The sequence below is a fragment of the Hordeum vulgare genome, chromosome 7H, assembly GCF_904849725.1.
Source record: "Hordeum vulgare subsp. vulgare chromosome 7H, MorexV3_pseudomolecules_assembly, whole genome shotgun sequence".
Classification (NCBI taxonomy): Eukaryota; Viridiplantae; Streptophyta; class Magnoliopsida; order Poales; family Poaceae; genus Hordeum; species Hordeum vulgare.
The window spans coordinates 610528073-610547980 of NC_058524.1; the positions used below are offsets into that span (position 1 = coordinate 610528073).

The 19908-nt window shown below is 45.8% G+C and overlaps 1 protein-coding gene and 1 long non-coding RNA gene across 2 annotated transcripts; both read left to right on the forward strand.

The window, feature by feature from the left end:
- Positions 1-10613: 10613 nt before the first annotated feature.
- On the forward strand, positions 10614-15682 carry LOC123407270. Its single transcript, XM_045100373.1, has 3 exons — positions 10614-10725; positions 11977-12092; positions 12532-15682. The coding sequence occupies exon 3, from the start codon at positions 12617-12619 to the stop codon at positions 15374-15376; it is 2760 nt and encodes a 919-aa protein (XP_044956308.1). The 5' UTR covers positions 10614-10725; positions 11977-12092; positions 12532-12616; the 3' UTR covers positions 15377-15682.
- Positions 15683-16228: 546 nt separating this feature from the next.
- Positions 16229-19705, forward strand: LOC123407271. The gene is made up of 3 exons (XR_006612576.1): positions 16229-18039; positions 19130-19166; positions 19247-19705. It is a non-coding gene; the product is annotated as an uncharacterized LOC123407271 (long non-coding RNA).
- The last annotated feature ends 203 nt before the right edge of the window (positions 19706-19908 follow it).

The following is a 19908-nucleotide window of genomic DNA, read 5'->3' on the forward strand; positions in this document are numbered from 1 at the left end:
ATATAATATTAGAAACGCCACAGAGCTCCCACTCACTTTCTTGTAAATACAAGATTCTCCAACCACTTGTATAAACCCAAATGCTTTGATAACCTCATCAAAGCGTTTGTTCCAACTCCGAGATGCTTGCACCAGTCCATAAATGGATCGCTGGAGCTTGCACACCTTGTCAGCATTTTTAGGATCGACAAAACCTTCGGGTTGCATCATATACAACTCTTCCTTAAGGAAACCGTTAAGGAACGCCGTTTTGACATCCATCTGCCAAATTTCATAATCGAAAAATGCAGCTATTGCTAACATGATTCTGACGGACTTAAGCATCGCTACGGGAGAGAAAGTCTCATCGTAGTCAATTCCTGGAACTTGTGAAAAACCCTTTGCCACAAGTCGAGCTTTATAAACGGTCACATTACCGTCAGCGTCCATCTTCTTCTTAAAGATCCATTTGTTCTGAATAGCCTTGCGGCCCTCAGGCAGTATCTCCAAAGTCCACACTTTGTTCTCATACATGGATCCTATCTCGGATTTCATGGCTTCTAGCCATTTGTTGGAATCTGGCCCCACCATTGCTTCTTCATAATTTGCAGGTTCATTGTTGTCTAACAACATGATTGATAAGACGGGATTACCGTACCACTCTGGAGCAGCGCGTGATCTCGTCGACCTACGTGGTTCAACAGAAACTTGAACTGGAGTTTCATGATCATCATCATTAACTTCCTCCTCAACCGGCGTCGCAATGACAGAGGTTTCCCCCTGCCCTGCGCCACCATCCAGAGGGATGAGAGGTTCGACAACCTCGTCAAGTTCTATCTTCCTCCCACTCAATTCTCTCGAGAGAAACTCCTTCTCGAGAAAAGTTCCGTTCTTAGCAACAAACACTTTGCCCTCGGATTTGAGATAGAAGGTGTACCCAACTGTCTCTTTTGGGTAACCTATGGAGACGCACTTTTCCGCTTTGGGTTCCAGCTTTTCAGGCTGAAGCTTTTTGACATAAGCATCACATCCCCAAACTTTAAGAAACGACAACTTTGGTCTTTTGCCATACCACAGTTCGTATGGTGTCGTCTCAACGGATTTTGATGGTGCCCTATTTAAAGTGAATGCAGCTGTTTCTAATGCATAACCCCAAAAAGATAATGGCAAATCAGTAAGAGACATCATAGATCGCACCATCTCTAACAAAGTACGATTACGACGTTCGGACACACCATTACGCTGTGGTGTTCCAGGCGGTGTTAACTGCGAAACAATTCCACATTGTCTTAAGTGAGTACCAAACTCGAAACTCAGATACTCACCCCCACGATCAGACCGTAGGAACTTGATCTTCTTGTTACGATGATTTTCCACTTCATTCTGAAATTGTTTGAACTTTTCAAATGTTTCAGACTTGTGCTTCATCAAGTAGACATAACCATATCTACTTAGATCGTCAGTGAAGGTGAGAAAATAACGATATCCGCCGCGTGCCTCCACGCTCATTGGACCACACACATCGGTATGTACTATTTCCAACAAGTCACTTGCACGCTCCATTGTTCCGGAGAACGGAGTTTTAGTCATCTTGCCCATGAGGCATGGTTCGCACGTGTCAAGTGAATCAAAGTCAAGTGACTCCAAAAGTCCATCAGCATGGAGTTTCTTCATGCGCTTTACACCAATATGACCCAAGCGGCAGTGCCACAAAAATATGGCGCTATCATTGTTTACTCTAACTCTTTTGGTCTCAATGTTATGTATATGCGTATCTCTATCAAGATTCAATATGAACAATCCTCTCACATTCGGTGCATGACCATAAAAGATGTTACTCATAGAAATAGAACAACCATTATTCTCAGACTTAAAAGAGTAACCGTCTCGCAATAAACAAGATCCAGATATAATGTTCATGCTCAACGCAGGCACTAAATAACAATGATTTAAGTTCATCACTAATCCCGATGGTAGTTGAAGTGACACGGTGCCGACGGCGATTGCATCAACCTTGGAACCGTTTCCTACACGCATCGTCACTTCGTCTTTAGCCAGCCTCCGTCTATTCCGCAGTTCCTGCTTCGAGTTGCAAATATGAGCAACAGAACCGGTATCGAATACCCAGGCACTACTACGAGAGCTGGTTAAGTACACATCAATAACATGTATATCAAATATACCTGATTTTTCTTTGCCCGCCTTCTTATCTGCCAGATACTTGGGGCAATTGCGCTTCCAGTGACCCATACCCTTGCAATAGAAGCACTCTGTTTCAGGCTTAGGTCCAGCCTTGGGTTTCTTCGGCGGATTGGCAACAGGCTTGCCGCTCTTCTTCGAATTGCCCTTCTTGCCTTTGCCGTTTCTCTTGAAACTAGTGGTCTTGCTCACCATCAACACTTGATGTTCTTTACGGAGTTCAGACTCTGCGACTTTCAGCATCGCAAACAACTCGCCGGGAGACTTGTTCATCCCTTGCATGTTGTAGTTCAACACAAAGCCTTTATAGCTTGGCGGCAGTGATTGAAGGATTCTGTCAGTGATAGCTTCTTGCGGGAGTTCAATCCCCAGTTCAGCTAGACGGTTTGAGTACCCAGACATTTTGAGCACATGTTCACTGACAGACGAGTTTTCCTCCATCTTGCAAGCATAGAATTTATCGGAGGTCTCATACCTCTCGATCCGGGCGTTCTTCTGAAAGATGAACTTCAACTCCTGGAACATCTCAAATGCTCCATGACGCTCAAAGCGACGTTGAAGTCCCGGTTCTAAGCCGTACAAGACTGCACATTGAACTATTGAGTAGTCCTCCTTACGCGCTAACCAAGCGTTCTTAACATCCTGATCAGCCGTAGCGGGTGGTTCATCTCCTAGCGCAGCATTAAGGACATAATCCTTCTTTCCAGCTTGTAAGATTAGCTTAAGATTACGAGCCCAGTCTACAAAGTTGCTTCCATCATCTTTCAACTTAGCTTTCTCTAGGAACGTATTAAAATTCAGGATGACACTTGCGTGAGCCATGATCTACAACACAAATATATTCAAAGTGGACTTAGACTATGTTCAAGATAATTAGAGTTTAACTTAATCAAATTATATGCTAAACTCCCACTCAAAAAGTACATCTCTCTAGTCATTTGAGTGGTTCATGATCCACTTACACTATCCCAAGTCCGATCATCACGTGAGTCGAGAGTAGTTTCAGTGGTAAGCATCCCTATGCTAATCATATCAACTATATGATTCATGATCGACCTTTCGGTCTCATGTGTTCCGAGGCCATGTCTGCACATGCTAGGCTCGTCAAGCTTAACCCGAGTGTTCCGCGTGCGCAACTGTTTTGCACCCGTTGTATGTGAACGTTGAGTCTATCACACCCGATCATCACGTGGTGTCTCGAAACGACGAACTGTAGCAACGGTGCACAGTCGGGGAGAACACAATTTCGTCTTGAAATTTTAGTGAGAGATCACCTCATAATGCTACCGTCGTTCTAAGCAAAATAAGGTGCATAAAAGGATTAACATCACATGCAATTCATAAGTGACATGATATGGCCATCATCACGTGCTCCTTGATCTCCATCACCGAAGCACCGGCACGATCTTCTTGTCACCGGCGCCACACCATGATCTCCATCATCATGATCTCCATCAACGTGTCGCCATCGGGGTTGTCGTGCTACTTATGCTATCACTACTAAAGCTACATCCTAGCAAAATAGTAAACGCATCTGCAAGCACATATGTTAGTATAAAGACAACCCTATGGCTCCTGCCGGTTGCCGTACCATCGACGTGCAAGTCGATATTTCTATTACAACATGATCATCTCATACATCCAATATATCACATCACATCATTGGCCATATCACATCACAATCATACCCTGCAAAAACAAGTTAGACGTCCTCTAATTTTGTTGTTGCATGTTTTACGTGGTGACTAAGGGTATCTAGTAGGATCGCATCTTACTTACGCAAACACCACAACGGAGATATATGAGTTGCTATTTAACCTCATCCAAGGACCTCCTCGGTCAAATCCGATTCAACTAAAGTTGGAGAAACCGTCACTTGCCAGTCATCTTTGAGCAAAGGGGGTTACTCGTAACGATGAAACCAGTCTCTCGTAAGCGTACGAGTAATGTCGGTCCAAGCCGCTTCAATCCAACAATACCGCGGAATCAAGAAAAGACTAAGGAGGGCAGCAAAACGCACATCACCGCCCACAAAACCTTTTGTGTTCTACTCGAGAAGACATCTACGCATGAACCTAGCTCATGATGCCACTGTTGGGGAACGTCGCATGGGAAACAAAAAATTTCCTACGCGCACGAAGACCTATCATGGTGATGTCCATCTACGAGAGGGGATGAGTGATCTACGTACCCTTGTAGATCATACAGCAGAAGCGATTAGAGATCGCGGTTGATGTAGTGGAACGTCCTCACGTCCCTCGATCCGCCCCGCGAACAATCCCGCGATCAGTCCCACGATCTAGTACCGAACGGACGGCACCTCCGCGTTCAGCACACGTACAGCTCGACGATGATCTCGGCCTTCTTGATCCAGCAAGAGAGACGGAGAGGTAGAAGAGTTCTCCGGCAGCATGACGGCGCTCCGGAGGTTGGTGATGATCTTGTCTCAGCAGGGCTCCGCCCGAGCTCCGCAGAAACACGATCTAGAGGAAAAACTATGGAGGTATGTGGTCGGGCAGCCGTGAGAAAGTCGTCTCAAATCTGCCCTAAAAGCCCCATATATATAGGAGGAGGGAGGGGGACCTTGCCTTGGGGTCCAAGGGAACCCCAAGGGGTCGGCCGAGCCAGGGGGGAGGACTCCCCCCCCCCCAAACCGAGTCCTACTTGGTTTGGTGGGAGGGAGTCCTTCCCCTTTCCCACTTCCCCTCCTTTTTTTTTCTTTCTTTGATTTTTCTTCCTTGGCGCATAGGATTTGGTGGGCTGTCCCACCAGCCCACTAAGGGCTGGTGTGACCCCCACAAATACCTATGGGCTTCCCCGGAGTGGGTTGCCCCCCTCCGGTGAACTCCCGGAACCCATTCGTCATTCCCGGTACATTCCCGGCAACTCCGAAAACCTTCCGGTAATCAAATGAGGTCATCCTATATATCAATCTTCGTTTCCGGACCATTCCGGAAACCCTCGTGACGTCCGTGATCTCATCCGGGACTCCGAACAACATTCGGTAACCAACCATATAACTCAAATACGCATAAAACAACGTCGAACCTTAAGTGTGCAGACCCTGCGGGTTCGAGAACTATGTAGACATGACCCGAGAGACTCCTCGGTCAATATCCAATAGCGGGACCTGGATGCCCATATTGGATCCTACATATTCTACGAATATCTTATCGTTTGAACCTCAGTGCCAAGGATTCGTATAATCCCGTATGTCATTCCCTTTGTCCTTCGGTATGTTACTTGCCCGAGATTCGATCGTCAGTATCCGCATACCTATTTCAATCTCGTTTACCGGCAAGTCTCTTTACTCGTTCCGTAATACAAGATCCCGCAACTTACACTAAGTTACATTGCTTGCAAGGCTTATGTGTGATGTTGTATTACCGAGTGGGCCCCGAGATACCTCTCCGTCACACGGAGTGACAAATCCCAGTCTTGATCCATACTAACTCAACTAACACCTTCGGAGATACCTGTAGAGCATATTTATAGACACCCAGTTACGTTGCGACGTTTGATACACACAAAGCATTCCTCCGGTGTCAGTGAGTTATATGATCTCATGGTCATAGGAATAAATACTTGACACGCAGAAAACAGTAGCAACAAAATGACACGATCAACATGCTACGTCTATTAGTTTGGGTCTAGTCCATCACGTGATTCTCCCAATGACGTGATCCAGTTATCAAGCAACAACACCTTGTTCATAATCAGAAAACACTGACTATCATCGATCAACTGGCTAGCCAACTAGAGGCATGCTAGGGACGGTGTTTTGTCTATGTATCCACACATGTAAATGAGTCTTCATTCAATACAATTATAGCATGGATAATAAACTATTATCTTGATACAGGAATTATAATAATAACTATACATTTATTATTGCCTCTAGGGCATAATTCCAACACACTTACGCGGAGGTGACAGGGACAACAACCCTCATTCGCGGCAGAGCCTTCCGAGGCTTAGGCCCACTCGGCTTGGCCTCCTTAGAAGACTGACCCGCAGGCTCAGCGGCGGCATCCCTGGTCCTCTTAGTGCTTCGAACACTCGGGACCACCGGAGCAGTAGGCGGAGCACTCGAAGACGCGGGAGGAGCCGAGGGGACGGCGGGCTCGTGTCGGCGCTTGGTCCGATGCTCTGGTTGCGGGGGTGGCGAGTCCTGCTCTTCGTCTTCTTCCTCCTCCTCGCTGGTCTCCTCCTCCGATTCCCCGCTGTCGGAGACATACTCGGCGCTCTCCATGCTGCCCTCCTGGCTGCCTTCCTCCTCTTCCTCCGCCGGATTCCCATTCAAGACGGGGGAGAACCAGTTGGTCCACGCCTGCATAAATTTCAGTCGGCAACATCAGACATCACACAGAGATATAGACAAACGACAGGAATTAAGACAGTTCAGTGCACTCGACAAGTGTCACTCACCTGATTCGGTGGAGGATGATCCGCGTTGTAAGGCTTCACTCGCTGAGATCCTTTGGGATTCTCGCAGGGGCCCGTGATTTGGAGCACCCACGAGGTCACCCTCTCCTCAGTCACGCCCACCACGTTGGTCCGAGTGGAGTCTTCGGGCCCCGTGTAATGCCACATGGCATGGTCGCGAGCCTGCAGAGGCTGGATCCGCCGACCAAGGAAGACCTCCAGCAAGTCTATGCCGGTGACCCCCCCTCCTGACGACGTCCACGAGTGCCTCAACCAAGGGTTGGATGTCGTTCTTCTCCGCCTTCGAGAGCGCGAGCTGCTTAGGCGGGGCGGGCCGATCTAGACTAAAAGGAGGCAGCCCAATCGACGCATTCGGACAGGCGATATCCTGGCAGTAGAACCACGTCGACTGCCAGTTCCTGACCGACTCACTTAACTGAAGAACAGGATAACTACTCCGACTCTTTTTCTGGAAACCTAAGCCCCCGCAGAGCTGGAGGAGATGCGTCTTATCATCCGATTGGCTAAGTCATTTGATGGTTTGGGATCTGGCGGAAAAGATGTGTTTGAACAAACCCCAATGGGGAGGGCAGCCGATGAAACACTCGCACAAAACTATAAAGGCAGAAAGATGGGCGATGGCATTCAGAGGAAAATGGTGAAGTTGGGCCCCGAAGTGATTCATGATGCCCTTGAAGAAAGGATGCGGGGGCAAAGAAAAACCTCGGTGGACGTGGCTGAGCAGCAGGACGCGCTCCCCCTCCCGAGGCGCTGACTCGACCTCGTTCTCCGCCGGCAGCCTCCAGGACTTGTGCACGATCATCCCGTGCTCCACCAGCTGCAGCAGATCCCCCTCCGTCACCATGGAGGGGAGGAAATTGCCCTGGATCCATCCCGCCGGCAGCGGCCACTGCCGCCGCTGAGCAGGCACCGCCGTCTTCCCCTTCTTCTTCCTCGCCTCCATCTTGCTGGTCTGGCCCTTGGTCATGGCGGCAGCTGCGAGCCCTCGGGAGGAAGGAGAAGGGAGGAGTATAGGAGCGCTGGAGGTGGCGAGAAGGGCGGAGCAGGCGAGAGCAAGGGATTCGGCGAGCGTAACGGAGAAGCCTCGCCACCGAGATTTAAATAGGGTTCCGACTGGGTCGCTGGCAGGTGGCCTCGAAACCTTATCCCCCCGACCCACCGCGGCGATATTAGTGGAGAGGTTGAAGGCGCGAGAATCGAGGCGTCCGGCGCTACTCGAGCGCGCTGGCATCATCCCCGCTGAGCGCGCGGAAACCGAAATTTGAGGATCCCGGAAAATCCGCCGCTGTCAGTTGACCGGTCGCGTCAGAAGATGCCGCCGAAGCACTCGGCTCCCGACAGTCTGTTTCGCAAGTACTTCCACTCGGATCGTCGATCAGAAAAGTCGAAATGGATCGAGGCAAGCAACGTCCAAGCCGAGTTTGTTCCAGTCGGATCCAACTTCAAACATCGCTTCGTCGTTCCAACCCCAATCCATTCGGGGACTAATGATGGGGTTATAGTCCTAGGGTAGGGTCATAGGCCTGCCCTGTAGGTCCTACCCAGGGACTACCCCTCGCAGAGGACAAGACCCTTAGTCAACTCCGGCTGAATTAAGGTAACATACCCTCGGTCCTCCAGTCGGCGACTAGCATTCGGAGCATATCGAGTCAACCGACTGTATACCACTCGGTACATCGTAACCCCCTGGAGGGAAACGGTCGTACGTTTCCGGGTGCATTTATTAGCATTAAGGGCGTACGTTACCTGTAACGTACACATTCAATCGCCACTACTCCACCCCTGTACCGGAACCCTTGTGGAGAGCAGCGCACTCTATATAAGCCACCCTCCCCCACTGGTAAAGGGGTTAGCAATTCATTGTATTCCCTATTCCACTCGACAACAAAGCTCCCTGAGCACTGAGACGTAGGGCTATTACCTCCACCGCAGAGGGGCCTGAACTCATACATCCTCGCCGTAGCTGGGACTCTGCCCATCCTTTTCGTACCCTATACATCTACTGTCAGGCTTATACCCACGACAGGTCTTGTCCATCACATCATTCTCCTAATTATGTGATCCTGTTATCAACTGACAACACTTGTCCATGGTCAGTAAACCTTAACCATCTTTGATCAACGAGCTAGTCAACTAGAGTCTCACTAGGGACATTGTTTTGTCTATATATCCACACATGCATTTGTGTTTCCATTCAATACAATTATAGCACGGATAATAAACGATTATCTTGAAACAGGAAATATAATAATAACTATTTTATTATTGTCTCTAGTACATATTTCCAATAGTCTCCCATTTGCACTAGAGTCAATAATCTAGCTTCACATCTCTATGTGATTTAAAATGTAATGAATCTAACACCCATAATGGCGATGCGTTCTAAATGCATCACTTCAACACACAACCTTAGTTGACCAGGTTTGACTCGGTGAGGTGGAGACCATTGGACACAAAGTTGCAATCTGTGACAGCACTTGCGATAAAATAACTCATAACCAAAGCATTATAACATATAGAATGACGAACAAACATCGGAGCATAAAAAGAATAAAGCAAATCAATAAAACACATGGGAACATAAATAAAAAGAGAACAAAACAACAAATAGCGACATGCAACGAGGACGGTACACCGCCAACGACACCATGCTGACACACATACGACACTTCCATTCTACCGATGTTTTTGGCCACGGTTGTTATGCATGCTCATGCCCATAAATTAAATGGCAAAACAACGTCAGCTGATCATGAAGGGGAGGGAATGGGGGCCAAAGCGAATGATGAACAATTGATGCACCCACCCTATAAATAAGGTACGTGGCGACATCATTCCACATGCCCACGCCCCTTGATGAAGCTTGTAAGTTCACAAGGGCATCATGGATTCGTGGACATATGTGCGGTGACTCATCAAACGATACAAAGTGGTCAGGCTTGTGCTAGCACCATCCAGAAGTTACCATCCACGCCATACTACTGACGCATGCAAGCACGACGAAAACACCACCATCCAACGCATTAGCCACGCCATACCACTGACGCATGCAAGCACGACGAAAACACCACCATCGGCGGCACTGAGGGCCCACAACTAGCTTACCAAGGACTTAGAGGGGCCCCACACAACTTTATATTTATATTAACACAAAAGCAAATCTAGCGGATTCAGCAAAACGACAACCTCCTAGATGTATATGAAACCGTTTCATTGTTCACGCTGCCACTTTGTCATTAATGACGGCTTCATCTATAAAACCCGTCCGAGCGAGTGGTACATACTACATCAACACTAATCGAGAAAGGAGTACGGGGATCGAAATGTCCCTCCCGCGTTGCCGTCCAAATCAGCAGCGGCAACCTCCAAATACGGAGGCCAGACCACAACCCATTTTTTTGAAATGCACCCGATGATCCTGGTGCCTGAGGCGGATCTACCGAATCTACTAAAAATGTATCTGAACCGAGACGTAAATCAGAGCTTTTCTTAAAGGACATAAATCAGAGTTGTTCTTACAGGTCGTCGGCAGACGTATGAGGATGGAGCTGGGGATACAAGACGGCACGCATTCGGGGTTTTTTCTCGGGGCTCACACGGCGGCAGGCAGAGGTGGTGAGGTGAGAGGGGGGCAAGTTGCTCACGCACACACGCACGCACGCGCGGGCGGGTTTTGGGCAGCGCGCACACACCAACTAATCGGGCTTAGCCCAACACGGCCACGCCTCTCTCGTCTCTCCTTCCCCCACCCCCTCTCTCTCGCTCCCTCCCCCCGCACGCGGCGCACGCTCCTCACGATCCCCCCCCTCCACCGCCGCCGTCGCCGGCCGATTCCGGCGCCACCCCGCGCCGCAGCTCGCCGGCCCGGCTCCCCATCGGCCCCCTCCACCGATTCGCCGCCTCCGCCCCGGCCTCCTGCCCCCGCGCGCGCCACCCAGGCAAACCCTAGCTCGCCGGCGCGGCGGTCCGGCCGCCGTCTTCGTCTCCTCCTCCCCAGCTCCGGCGCCCCCGCCTCGCTTACTCGGCGCGGGCTTCCTCCGCCACGACGCCTTCTCGTCCCACGGCGGTGGCGTTGCCCGTTCCCACTTCGTCTCTGCCTCGGTAATCCCTCGGTTCTCCCCCCTTCTCCCTCTCTCCCCTGCTCTGGGTGACACGGCCGACGAGCCGTGGCTGATTTTGGGGCCATTGCTTGGCTACTAGTCCCATGGCCGGCGAATGGTTGCCCAATTCCTGCTCTAGCGTGTTTGCATCGCTGCTGGCTGTGGTTTTCTGTTGATGACATGGTTGCAAGTGATGGTTCTGTCCATGGTTGTTATTACCTACTGATGCCATGCGTTACTGGGTTCCTAGAGCTTCCGGTTGTACTTCTGTTCTGTGGTTAGCTATACATCATGTAGAGCTGTCTGACATGTTTTCTTTGTTAGCTAATATGGATCATGCTTCTGTTCTATCGTTTCTAATTGTAGCTAAATTTCTACTTAATGGGATTGGCCACTATGTTTTTTTTTTCTAATGTGCTTGGTGGTCATTATCCGTATCCTAGACTAGTTGGTGCGCTCCATGGATGGATGGATTGGATGGAAAAACTTTAGCACTCCCTCTGTTCACAAATACAAGATGTTTTGCATATTTCAATATGGACTAATACCCCCGTCCGGGATTTTCGGTCCGCTGAGCAACGGAAGCACGCCTGTTAATTGTAGACCGTGTGATATTTCCCTTGCGCAATTAATGGCGCCTTCAGTTATCCCATTGGCTGGGCACGAGCCATGCTGCCGTGGTCCATGCGTGGGAGAGGATGCCTTCATGCGCGCAAGAGGCCAGCCAGTTATGGCCAAAAGGGTATCCAGCCAATTACGGTTGAACACATGCATGTAGCAACATAAATCGATGCACTCAATTACTTCATAGACGTGTGCATTCAGTTGCCTTGGTACTGGTGTTTTGGTCAGCCGGACCAAAATAGTACATACGGACTGATATGAGTGAACAAACAGCCGGACTAAAATGTGTCTATATACAACCGAATAAGAAAAAAGTTAGAACGTCTTCTGATAGTGAATGGAGGGAGTAGTTCCTAGTTAGCGTGCTGTTTGAATTTCCCCAAAAATTTCTGGCAGATGCTTCGAATGTTGGAAGGTTTCTTCCTCATTCTCCTTTCCTGAGAGAGGCATATGTTCTTTACTTATACAAAAAATCAACCAATTTAACAGCAGCTGATTCCCAACTGTCAGTATTATTAATAGATAACTACTGCTGCTGTTTGGGAATTGAGCTTTATCATCTTAAATTATTCATTATTACTACCACGCAAGGAACAGCTCGTTGCTCACTCTTATATTCTGCACACAGAACAATAAGCTCACACTCTTCTGGAGCTGGAAAATAGCCGGGGAGTCTGTGCGAGACAGGATCAACCTTTTGCTTGCAGTATTTTAAGCGCCTTGATGCTACCCCCAATGGTGCAGGTATATAGCTCTTACAAGTTATATTGGGGAATTCTTCAATTACATCCATGGCAGTCGAGCAGAATTAAGATCAGCATAGTCTGTAAATCAGCAGAGGATTAACTAGCATGGGGTGAAACAATAGTAGCGTCTTCGTAGTTCTTACCATGCATGGAATCACTTATGTTTAGTTTATTTTCAAAATAGAAGTGTATGCCTAATAAGTAAACGTTGTGGTTGTACCTAAACATAGTTGTAAGCCATTGATTAGGTGATCAGATGACGATTTAAGTATTTTGTTACTATCCAATATACTAGTGATGTCTCGGATGCTGCACGTTTAAATATTCGTAGAGATGGATGGAGGCTGTGTCTAATTGTCATGGCATGCTTTGTATTGTCTATGTTATGATTGAGACCTGCTCTACTTCTGTTGACCACCCTGCTTTATATATTTCAGGGAAATTAGGAACTCTGAAGGTGAATCTCTGACTAAACAGGATTTAGTCCGACACCACTGCAGGGAGATAAGAGCAGTACGCACAATGCTTGAAGATTTCTTTACTCTGACTGAGATGAAGGATGGCATTTCAACTACGGCAAGAATAGCAGAGCTGGTTTCCGAGGTCCAAAAGCTGAGAGATGCTGCTGATTTTAGTACATCTGACTTCATAAGGCAGTGTTCAACAGCTGCAAAAACACTTGGATCTACCAACATTGAAGAATGTCTTCAGCATTTTGTTCAGCTAAATGGTATTGGTTATCTCAATCAGTGGCTTCAAGATGCTCAAAACTGCAGCAAGGAAGTCAGCAGTTCAGCAGAAGATTTGATAAATGCAGTATTAACTGCATTGGAGCGGCTATCAGTTGATGATATACATAAAGCTCCTTGTGGTTTAATTCCCACTGTTCATCAGCTACTTTCTCATGAAAATACAGAGATCAGTCAAAAGGCAAGATTACTTTGCCAGAAATGGAGCAGTGCACCAAATTTTGTGGAAAATGACCGACAAATAGATGCAAAAGAAGCATACCAGGCTGCTGGACTTAAGCCCCCAGAAGCTAGCCAGGAAACGGAAAATAATAAACACGATGGAGCAAATGAAGCTGCAACTGCAGAAGCTAAATTGAGCCATGATACGTTAACTTCCTCGGGTGTTCCTTTGCCAGATCCGTCCCTTGTCAATAATAACACAGATATGACAAAGCAGCCTCCAATGTCAGCATCCCCAAATTTCTCAGATGGACATGAGGTTTTAGTGCAGGTGAACTCCTCAGTTTCATCTCTTGCATCTCAGGGCGGCCTACCGAATGCGTCTGTTACCGAGGAGACTTCTTCCTCCAATGACGTAGGTTTGGTCACCAATTGCAAGTTGTCAGATACTCTCAACCTAAAGAGTGACACTGGGCATGTTACTCAAGTAGGTTCGACCATAGATGCCAAGTCTCTTGAGAATGTCAACTCAGAGAACTCATTTGACAGTATCAAAAATGATTTGGGGGACCAAAATGTTTCAAGTGGCTTGGATATAAAAAAGGGCAATTCCTTTGCAGCAGATCGGTCATGCTCTGATAATAATGCAATTGAAGCTTTGGACCATCTTGCAAATGCAAGCGTTAGTTTGCAATATTCGTCAGAGGACAGCATGGGCAAAGAAGAAGAGCCTACATCATCATCAGGTACAGATGATAAAGACACTGGCAGTGAATTTTGGCTGACGAGATCTGCTAAGAGCTTTGGGGATTCCTCAAAGGCAGCAGAGACAAAGTTGAATGCAGTAAATGGAGAGAAGTCACCATCATCAACAGAGTATGATGATACTGATGCACTAGAAGTTGCGCGTCTCGTTGCAATTGAGGTGGAGCGGGAAGTAATTGACTACAGGGGAGACTATTGCAGTTCTCCTGACATTAGTTCCGAAAATGTAGATAGTCCTCATGTGGAAGCAAGGCAGCACACTGAACCCCCTGTTCATGAATCAAATGACAATAAATCCTCCACCACGGTGGTGGATTCAGGAAATTCCTCGTCTCTTAAGGAGGATGGTGTGGGCATCACAGATGACAGCGGTCCTATTAATAGTAGAAAGAACACACGGGGTGTGGATATGGTAGACTTTGATCTTAATGCAAGTCAGTACCATGAGGAAACCGATTATCATCCAAAGTCCATTGCCAATAATTCTGTAAATTTATCAACTCCTATAGCTGTGGCTGCTTCCAGAGGCCCACTTGTATTCCCAGCTCGCCTCCAATTCGAAGGTGCACAGGGGTGGAAAGGTTCTGCTGCAACCAGTGCTTTTCGGCCAGCTTCTGTTCCGCGTACTCCTGACAGAGAGAAGTCAATGTCAGCCTCTTCTCAGAAAACAAGAAATGTGATGTTTGACTTGAATGTAGATGAAAGTGAAAATGCTATTGCTGGCGAGTCGCTTTCAACAGCCTTATGGCTTCGTTCTTCTGACATAGCTCCCAAGGATATCTCTGGAGCTGATGGTGCTAGTACGGGGCTTGAACTTGACCTTAATAACCCATGTGAAGAGGAGGAAGCTGCTACCACCTCACCTGATGTACCATCATTCTGGAGTCATCAACAATATCATGGCAGATGGAGCCAGCCTTCTTCCTCGTCATCTTCAAGGCAACCTACTACACGGAACTTTGACTTAAATGACAATGTATCCGTCTTTGATGCCTCTTCCCGAGGCAAGGGGGAGTCGTTTGTCAAGACTTCCACGAACAATACATCAGACCATTCTGAAGTCATGATTATGGGCAAGAGAGTAACACTCGGACAGAAGGAGCACCGCAGCCCAAACCAGTATAACTTTCTGGGGCCAAGTGTGGAATCTAGTCTCCCCGTGAGGTCAATGCAGTCATATGCACACCAGCCTCCTGATTTCAGCGTTTTCGGCTATCCTTCTCAATCTGCTGCCATGTCTTTGCCTCATCCTCTCTATGCTCCTGGAGGTGCTCCTTACATGGTTGATGCAAGGGGGGCAGCTGTGGTCCCTCCATTGTCGGGCCTAGGTGTTGGCATTTCTCATCCATCTTTCACCAGCAGAACAGTTCAACCTGTGCCTAGTGAATTTGGCTACATGAATGCAAGCATGGATTTCAACTATGCACTCTCATCTGAAGGTGCACGAAGGGAAGCTGGCGGCTATTGGCCTGTGCCATTCCAAGGTCACACCGTCTTTCTCGATGAACGTATGAGGAATACATCACAAGGTGGCAGCTCTGGGACTGGGGTGGTATCGAAGCGAAAAGAACCTGACTCGGGTTGGGATATGTACCCCCGGCACTGAGCATCCGATGTTCGTTGCATTTGTATTTCTTTGGTTAATTCAATGTTCGATCTGCCTGGGGCCTTGCACAATCTGGAAGAAGTTTGTCACATGGAAAATGGAAGACGCGCGAAGCTGAATATGGTTCAACCTATGAGTGGGTTTCAGACACACAGGCTTCTGGATATCATTGCTTTGGTACAACGTGTAGATTTAGTTCCCTGTGAGCACAACTTCTTTTTGTTAACCTAATATAGCCAAAGCTGAATTGTGTACATCATTGTTCTCTTGAAAGTTATAATTAATGGATGAAATAAACTCTTTTTATGCCGTGTTTGTTCTTTAGTTCTATCAGCAGTTGTATATAGTGGTTCTCGTTTGACAATTTTTTTGTATTTATCATTCTAGTAGCATAGCATATGCTCGTTTTTTGCTATATCTTTCCTCCTTTGTCTTCACTCATATATTTGTTTCTTTGCATGATGGAACAATTTAGTATCTTTCTCATGAGTTGTTCACACGGCTCTTTGTATTTTAGCTGCCTATCGCTCATAGATCATGCATTTAACTTGAAAAGACCAAACTGGTGGCAAAACTTGTAATTTCCTATGAAGGAGCCAGCTGCAACTCGTCAGGGAAAGAAGAATCAACTAAACCATTGAGATCAGGTCAGCAATAGTAACTTCTCAAAAAATATATTTTTCCTGTATTGATCAACTAGGCTAGGCATATGTACAATCCCTGTTTGACATGTACTCCCTCCGTTCCTAAATATAAGACCTTTTAGAAATTCTACTATGGACTACATATGGAGCAAAATGAGTGAACCTATACTCTAAAATATGTCTATATACATCTGTATATAGTCCATAGTGTAATCTCTAAAAGGTCTTATATTTAGGAACGGAGGGAGTACAAATTATCAAAACAATGAGCGAAATTGCCCCTCTTTTCTAAGGTGCGCCCACCTATGTAGTCCAGATTTTTGATCAAATGCACAAACTTAAACAAATGAGAAGATCAGTTTAACACAAATAATATGCATACAGTGAAATTTAGACATCCATGATGCTTAGAAAGACAAACCTAATTTCAAAACTTTTAGAATAGGTGTCGACTACCCCGAAAAACCTCCTCTGAATTGGTTCAGTGATGGTCAACCAGCCAACCATGTTTAATCAACTTTTGTAGTCAAAGTAAAATGATCCGCTGTGTATGAAGGATGTATTACATAACAATTAGATACTGTATCTGCCATCTGCTAATTAACATAACCTTTGTTGGGTATGATAACTAGACGATTACCTTCTTGGCCCTTAAATTTAATTGAAAAACTACTGTTCTGTATGAACTGCTCTTGTCTTCTTTATTTCTAATTGCTTTGTGTGGAAATATCTCTACCAGTCTACATTTTTCTTGAAGGACATGCACTCCTGATTATTTATGACAAGAAACTGAGAAGTTCGGTAACTCCAGTCGTGTAAATCCTTGAGAAGAAAAAGCGAGTGTACTGCTTAAGTAAATTGGCTCTCTTGAAAAATACACACAACGCACAGAAAATACTAAGTGCAAAGTAATTCTAAAATTACTAAGAATAAAAGGGAATAACTGAAATGTCACTAATGCTACCAAATCTCATCAAGGCCGTGAAAATAAGTAATTTTCAAGTGGCCATGTACACCACCAGCACACAAAGTGATGCTGATACTTCTACGTCCCAAATGCCATTAAAATAATTTTTCTTTGTTTTTTTCTCATACTTCTGCCTTCTGTCTAAAGGTGATCTACAGGGGGCGTCTTGTGAGCCATTTGCAAATCATAATACTGCCATTGTTAATTTGTTATACCAACCATTGTTTATAAAGGCGGTAAGGCAACCTGGCGAGCACCAACCGCCTTGACGCCTAAGCGATGCCTAAGCGCCTAAAGCGGCGGCGCCTTGCCGCTTAAGCGTTCAAGGCAGGACGCCTTATAAATAATGATACTAACAATGGAAGCAACTTGCATGGACATATTCTATGGGGCCACATAAGATGTCATCAAACAGAGGAGGATGTTTCATTTCGAGGTTGATTATTTAAAACTATCCTTACTCATCAAACATAGTAGGAACTTGGAGTTTCATGAGGTAAATTGAGATTGGATCTGAAGATCTGTTGACGAAAAGTGGATTATGGAATGAAATGCATAACGACTTTCTGATCAGTTGAAATTGTTATAGAAGAGTATCACATTTGGACCTTTGATCACTATTCACTAGCAGCTGTTCAGTTCTTCTTGAACCTCCTCTTTAGGGTTTGCTACTATGCAACGTTATTTTGCACACACAAAAAAAAGATTTTGAAGCACTATACCAAATAGCATTGAGTGGTATTTTTTTCCTTTGATTGCTGTAGTCATGTTTCAATATATGGCTGGCTTCTGTTGTAGCATTTAGCGCACTGCATGCTGTCGCTCTCTGATGTTTTTATGTTGCTGTTTTGATCAGCGTAATTTTCTCATAGTGTTAGCAATTGGCTGGACGTCCACGGTTAACCTATTCATCATCTTATTCCCTGCAGGTTTGATAGATGGTTTGCCTGTTACTCCAAAGTCCTTGGACATATTATCTAAAGAACTCCCTGTCTGTGGAAAGCTTGTTGTATCTTGTATCATTATCTCAAGCAGGCTCTCAGTTTACATAAGTGAGTTTAATCTCTGCCCTCTTTTGTATCATTCTGTTAACTTTCCTTCAGCTAATACTCCCTCATAATTTATGTTAGTTCTTGCAATTATGTAATCAAAAGCTCTTTGCTTCTCTGATGCTCTGTCGATTTTGAAAATGGGAAATGGCAAGAAGATATTCAATCACTTTCAGAAAAACCTTATGTCTGTAAACCAGCCTCATCATTTCCCTTCAAGTGCTATGGGACTCACAGAAGTTTGCTCTTTGTATGATTTTTTGTGCGAAGTTGATTCTTTGTTGTAGGTCATCTCCCTTCTCTTCAGAAAAGTAGACCATGTTTTTGGGTAATTATCCAAAGGAACAACGTTTACTTGAGAAACCAACTTTGTATTTACGTCAACTTAAGCTTGTCTTCATTCGTTTTGTGTTTGAATATGTTCTTTTGAGGGAATAGCAATTCTTTTTATCCTAATGTGTGTGGCTTACATACACTAGAGTTTATCTTGAAACTGGAAACCTCAATGCGTTCCCTGACTCGGGTTTACCATATTCCACATTGGTATTCCACCCAGAATCCATACGTGTTTATTTTGTGCTCTACTCTGGTGGTGGTGGGCATGCTGGTCCGATGGCAACACAAGCCAGCCTTGTATAACGTTTTTAGTCAATACAAAGTGGTCCGTTGTGTAGCGATGCTTTTGTTACATACTCCCTATAAGTTCACAAATATAGGATGTTATTATTATTTTTAGCTAAATTGGATGTATAAGATATGGTTCAGTGCGTTTACTATCCACCCATCTCAGTCCGTATGTAGTAGTTCATGTTGAAATATCCAAAACTCTATTTGTGAACGGAGGGAGTAGCAAATAGATGATGTGCGCGCCCTTTGCTAGTTAACATAACTATTGGACAAACCACTGTTTTATATGAATTGCTCTTTCTGTTTTCCTTATTTCTGGTTTGCTGGGTGCGGAAATCTCTCTACCAGTCTATTTTGACAGCGCAGTACAGTTAGATGATGTGCCTGCTCTTTCTGTTTTCCTTATTTTGACATTCACCTGTACATGATTAAGAGCATGAATATTTCCATACGTTCTTTTTTTCAGGTATGGTCAGTTTGACAGCGCAGTAGAAACATTCGAGGTTAGTGCAGATCATGAGAGTATGCTGGATCTGTTTATATATGTCATCTGAACCCCGGTGTCCTGTAACACATCGTGCAGATTGAAGACAACTGGTACAGATCGAATCCGAGCTGAGATGTCATCATCTGAACTGGATGGGCGCAGTCTCGCCAGAGCATCTTGGAACGCAGAAGAAGACCGGTCTGAAGCTTAACAAGAACTGTACTTGATCAGCATTCAGCAGCATGATTATTAGTTGCAGAATCTGGCGCGGAGCCGTCCTGAGCAGAGTCTTGTTGCAGGAACTTTACCTGCAAGAAAGAAATTTGAAGGATGCATGCACTACTGAAAGAAGTTGGCATCTGCACGCCGAGGCAAGAATTTGACTGGACATTCAGATCGGTAACAATTGTAGCATTAGCAATAGAGAGATGTGGTACACCTAAGGCTCCGCTTGGAATAGGTGTAAACTTATACATCTGGATTTAATTACAAGTGTATAATACCGATCGTAGTACGATTTTCATCCGGAATAAAAACAACCGTCCGAGGTCTGTATAAGGTCTGTACCAATTATACACCCGTATTAGAACTAAACCGACAATCCAAGTGCGTCCTAAGTTATGTAAAACCCCCTAAAGAAAACATCGATCGACTGTCCATTTTGAAGTACATCTTTTTTTTTTTTTTGAGAGAGAGAGGAAGAGGCATATATAGCGCCTGGTAGTGGTACTAGTTGAAGTAGAGATTTGCAGATCATA

What these genes read in the sequence shown, in the direction of transcription:
- LOC123407270 (XM_045100373.1), top strand. Translation starts at nt 12,617, where the DNA reads ATGCTTGAAGATTTCTTTACTCTGACTGAGATGAAGGATGGCATTTCA.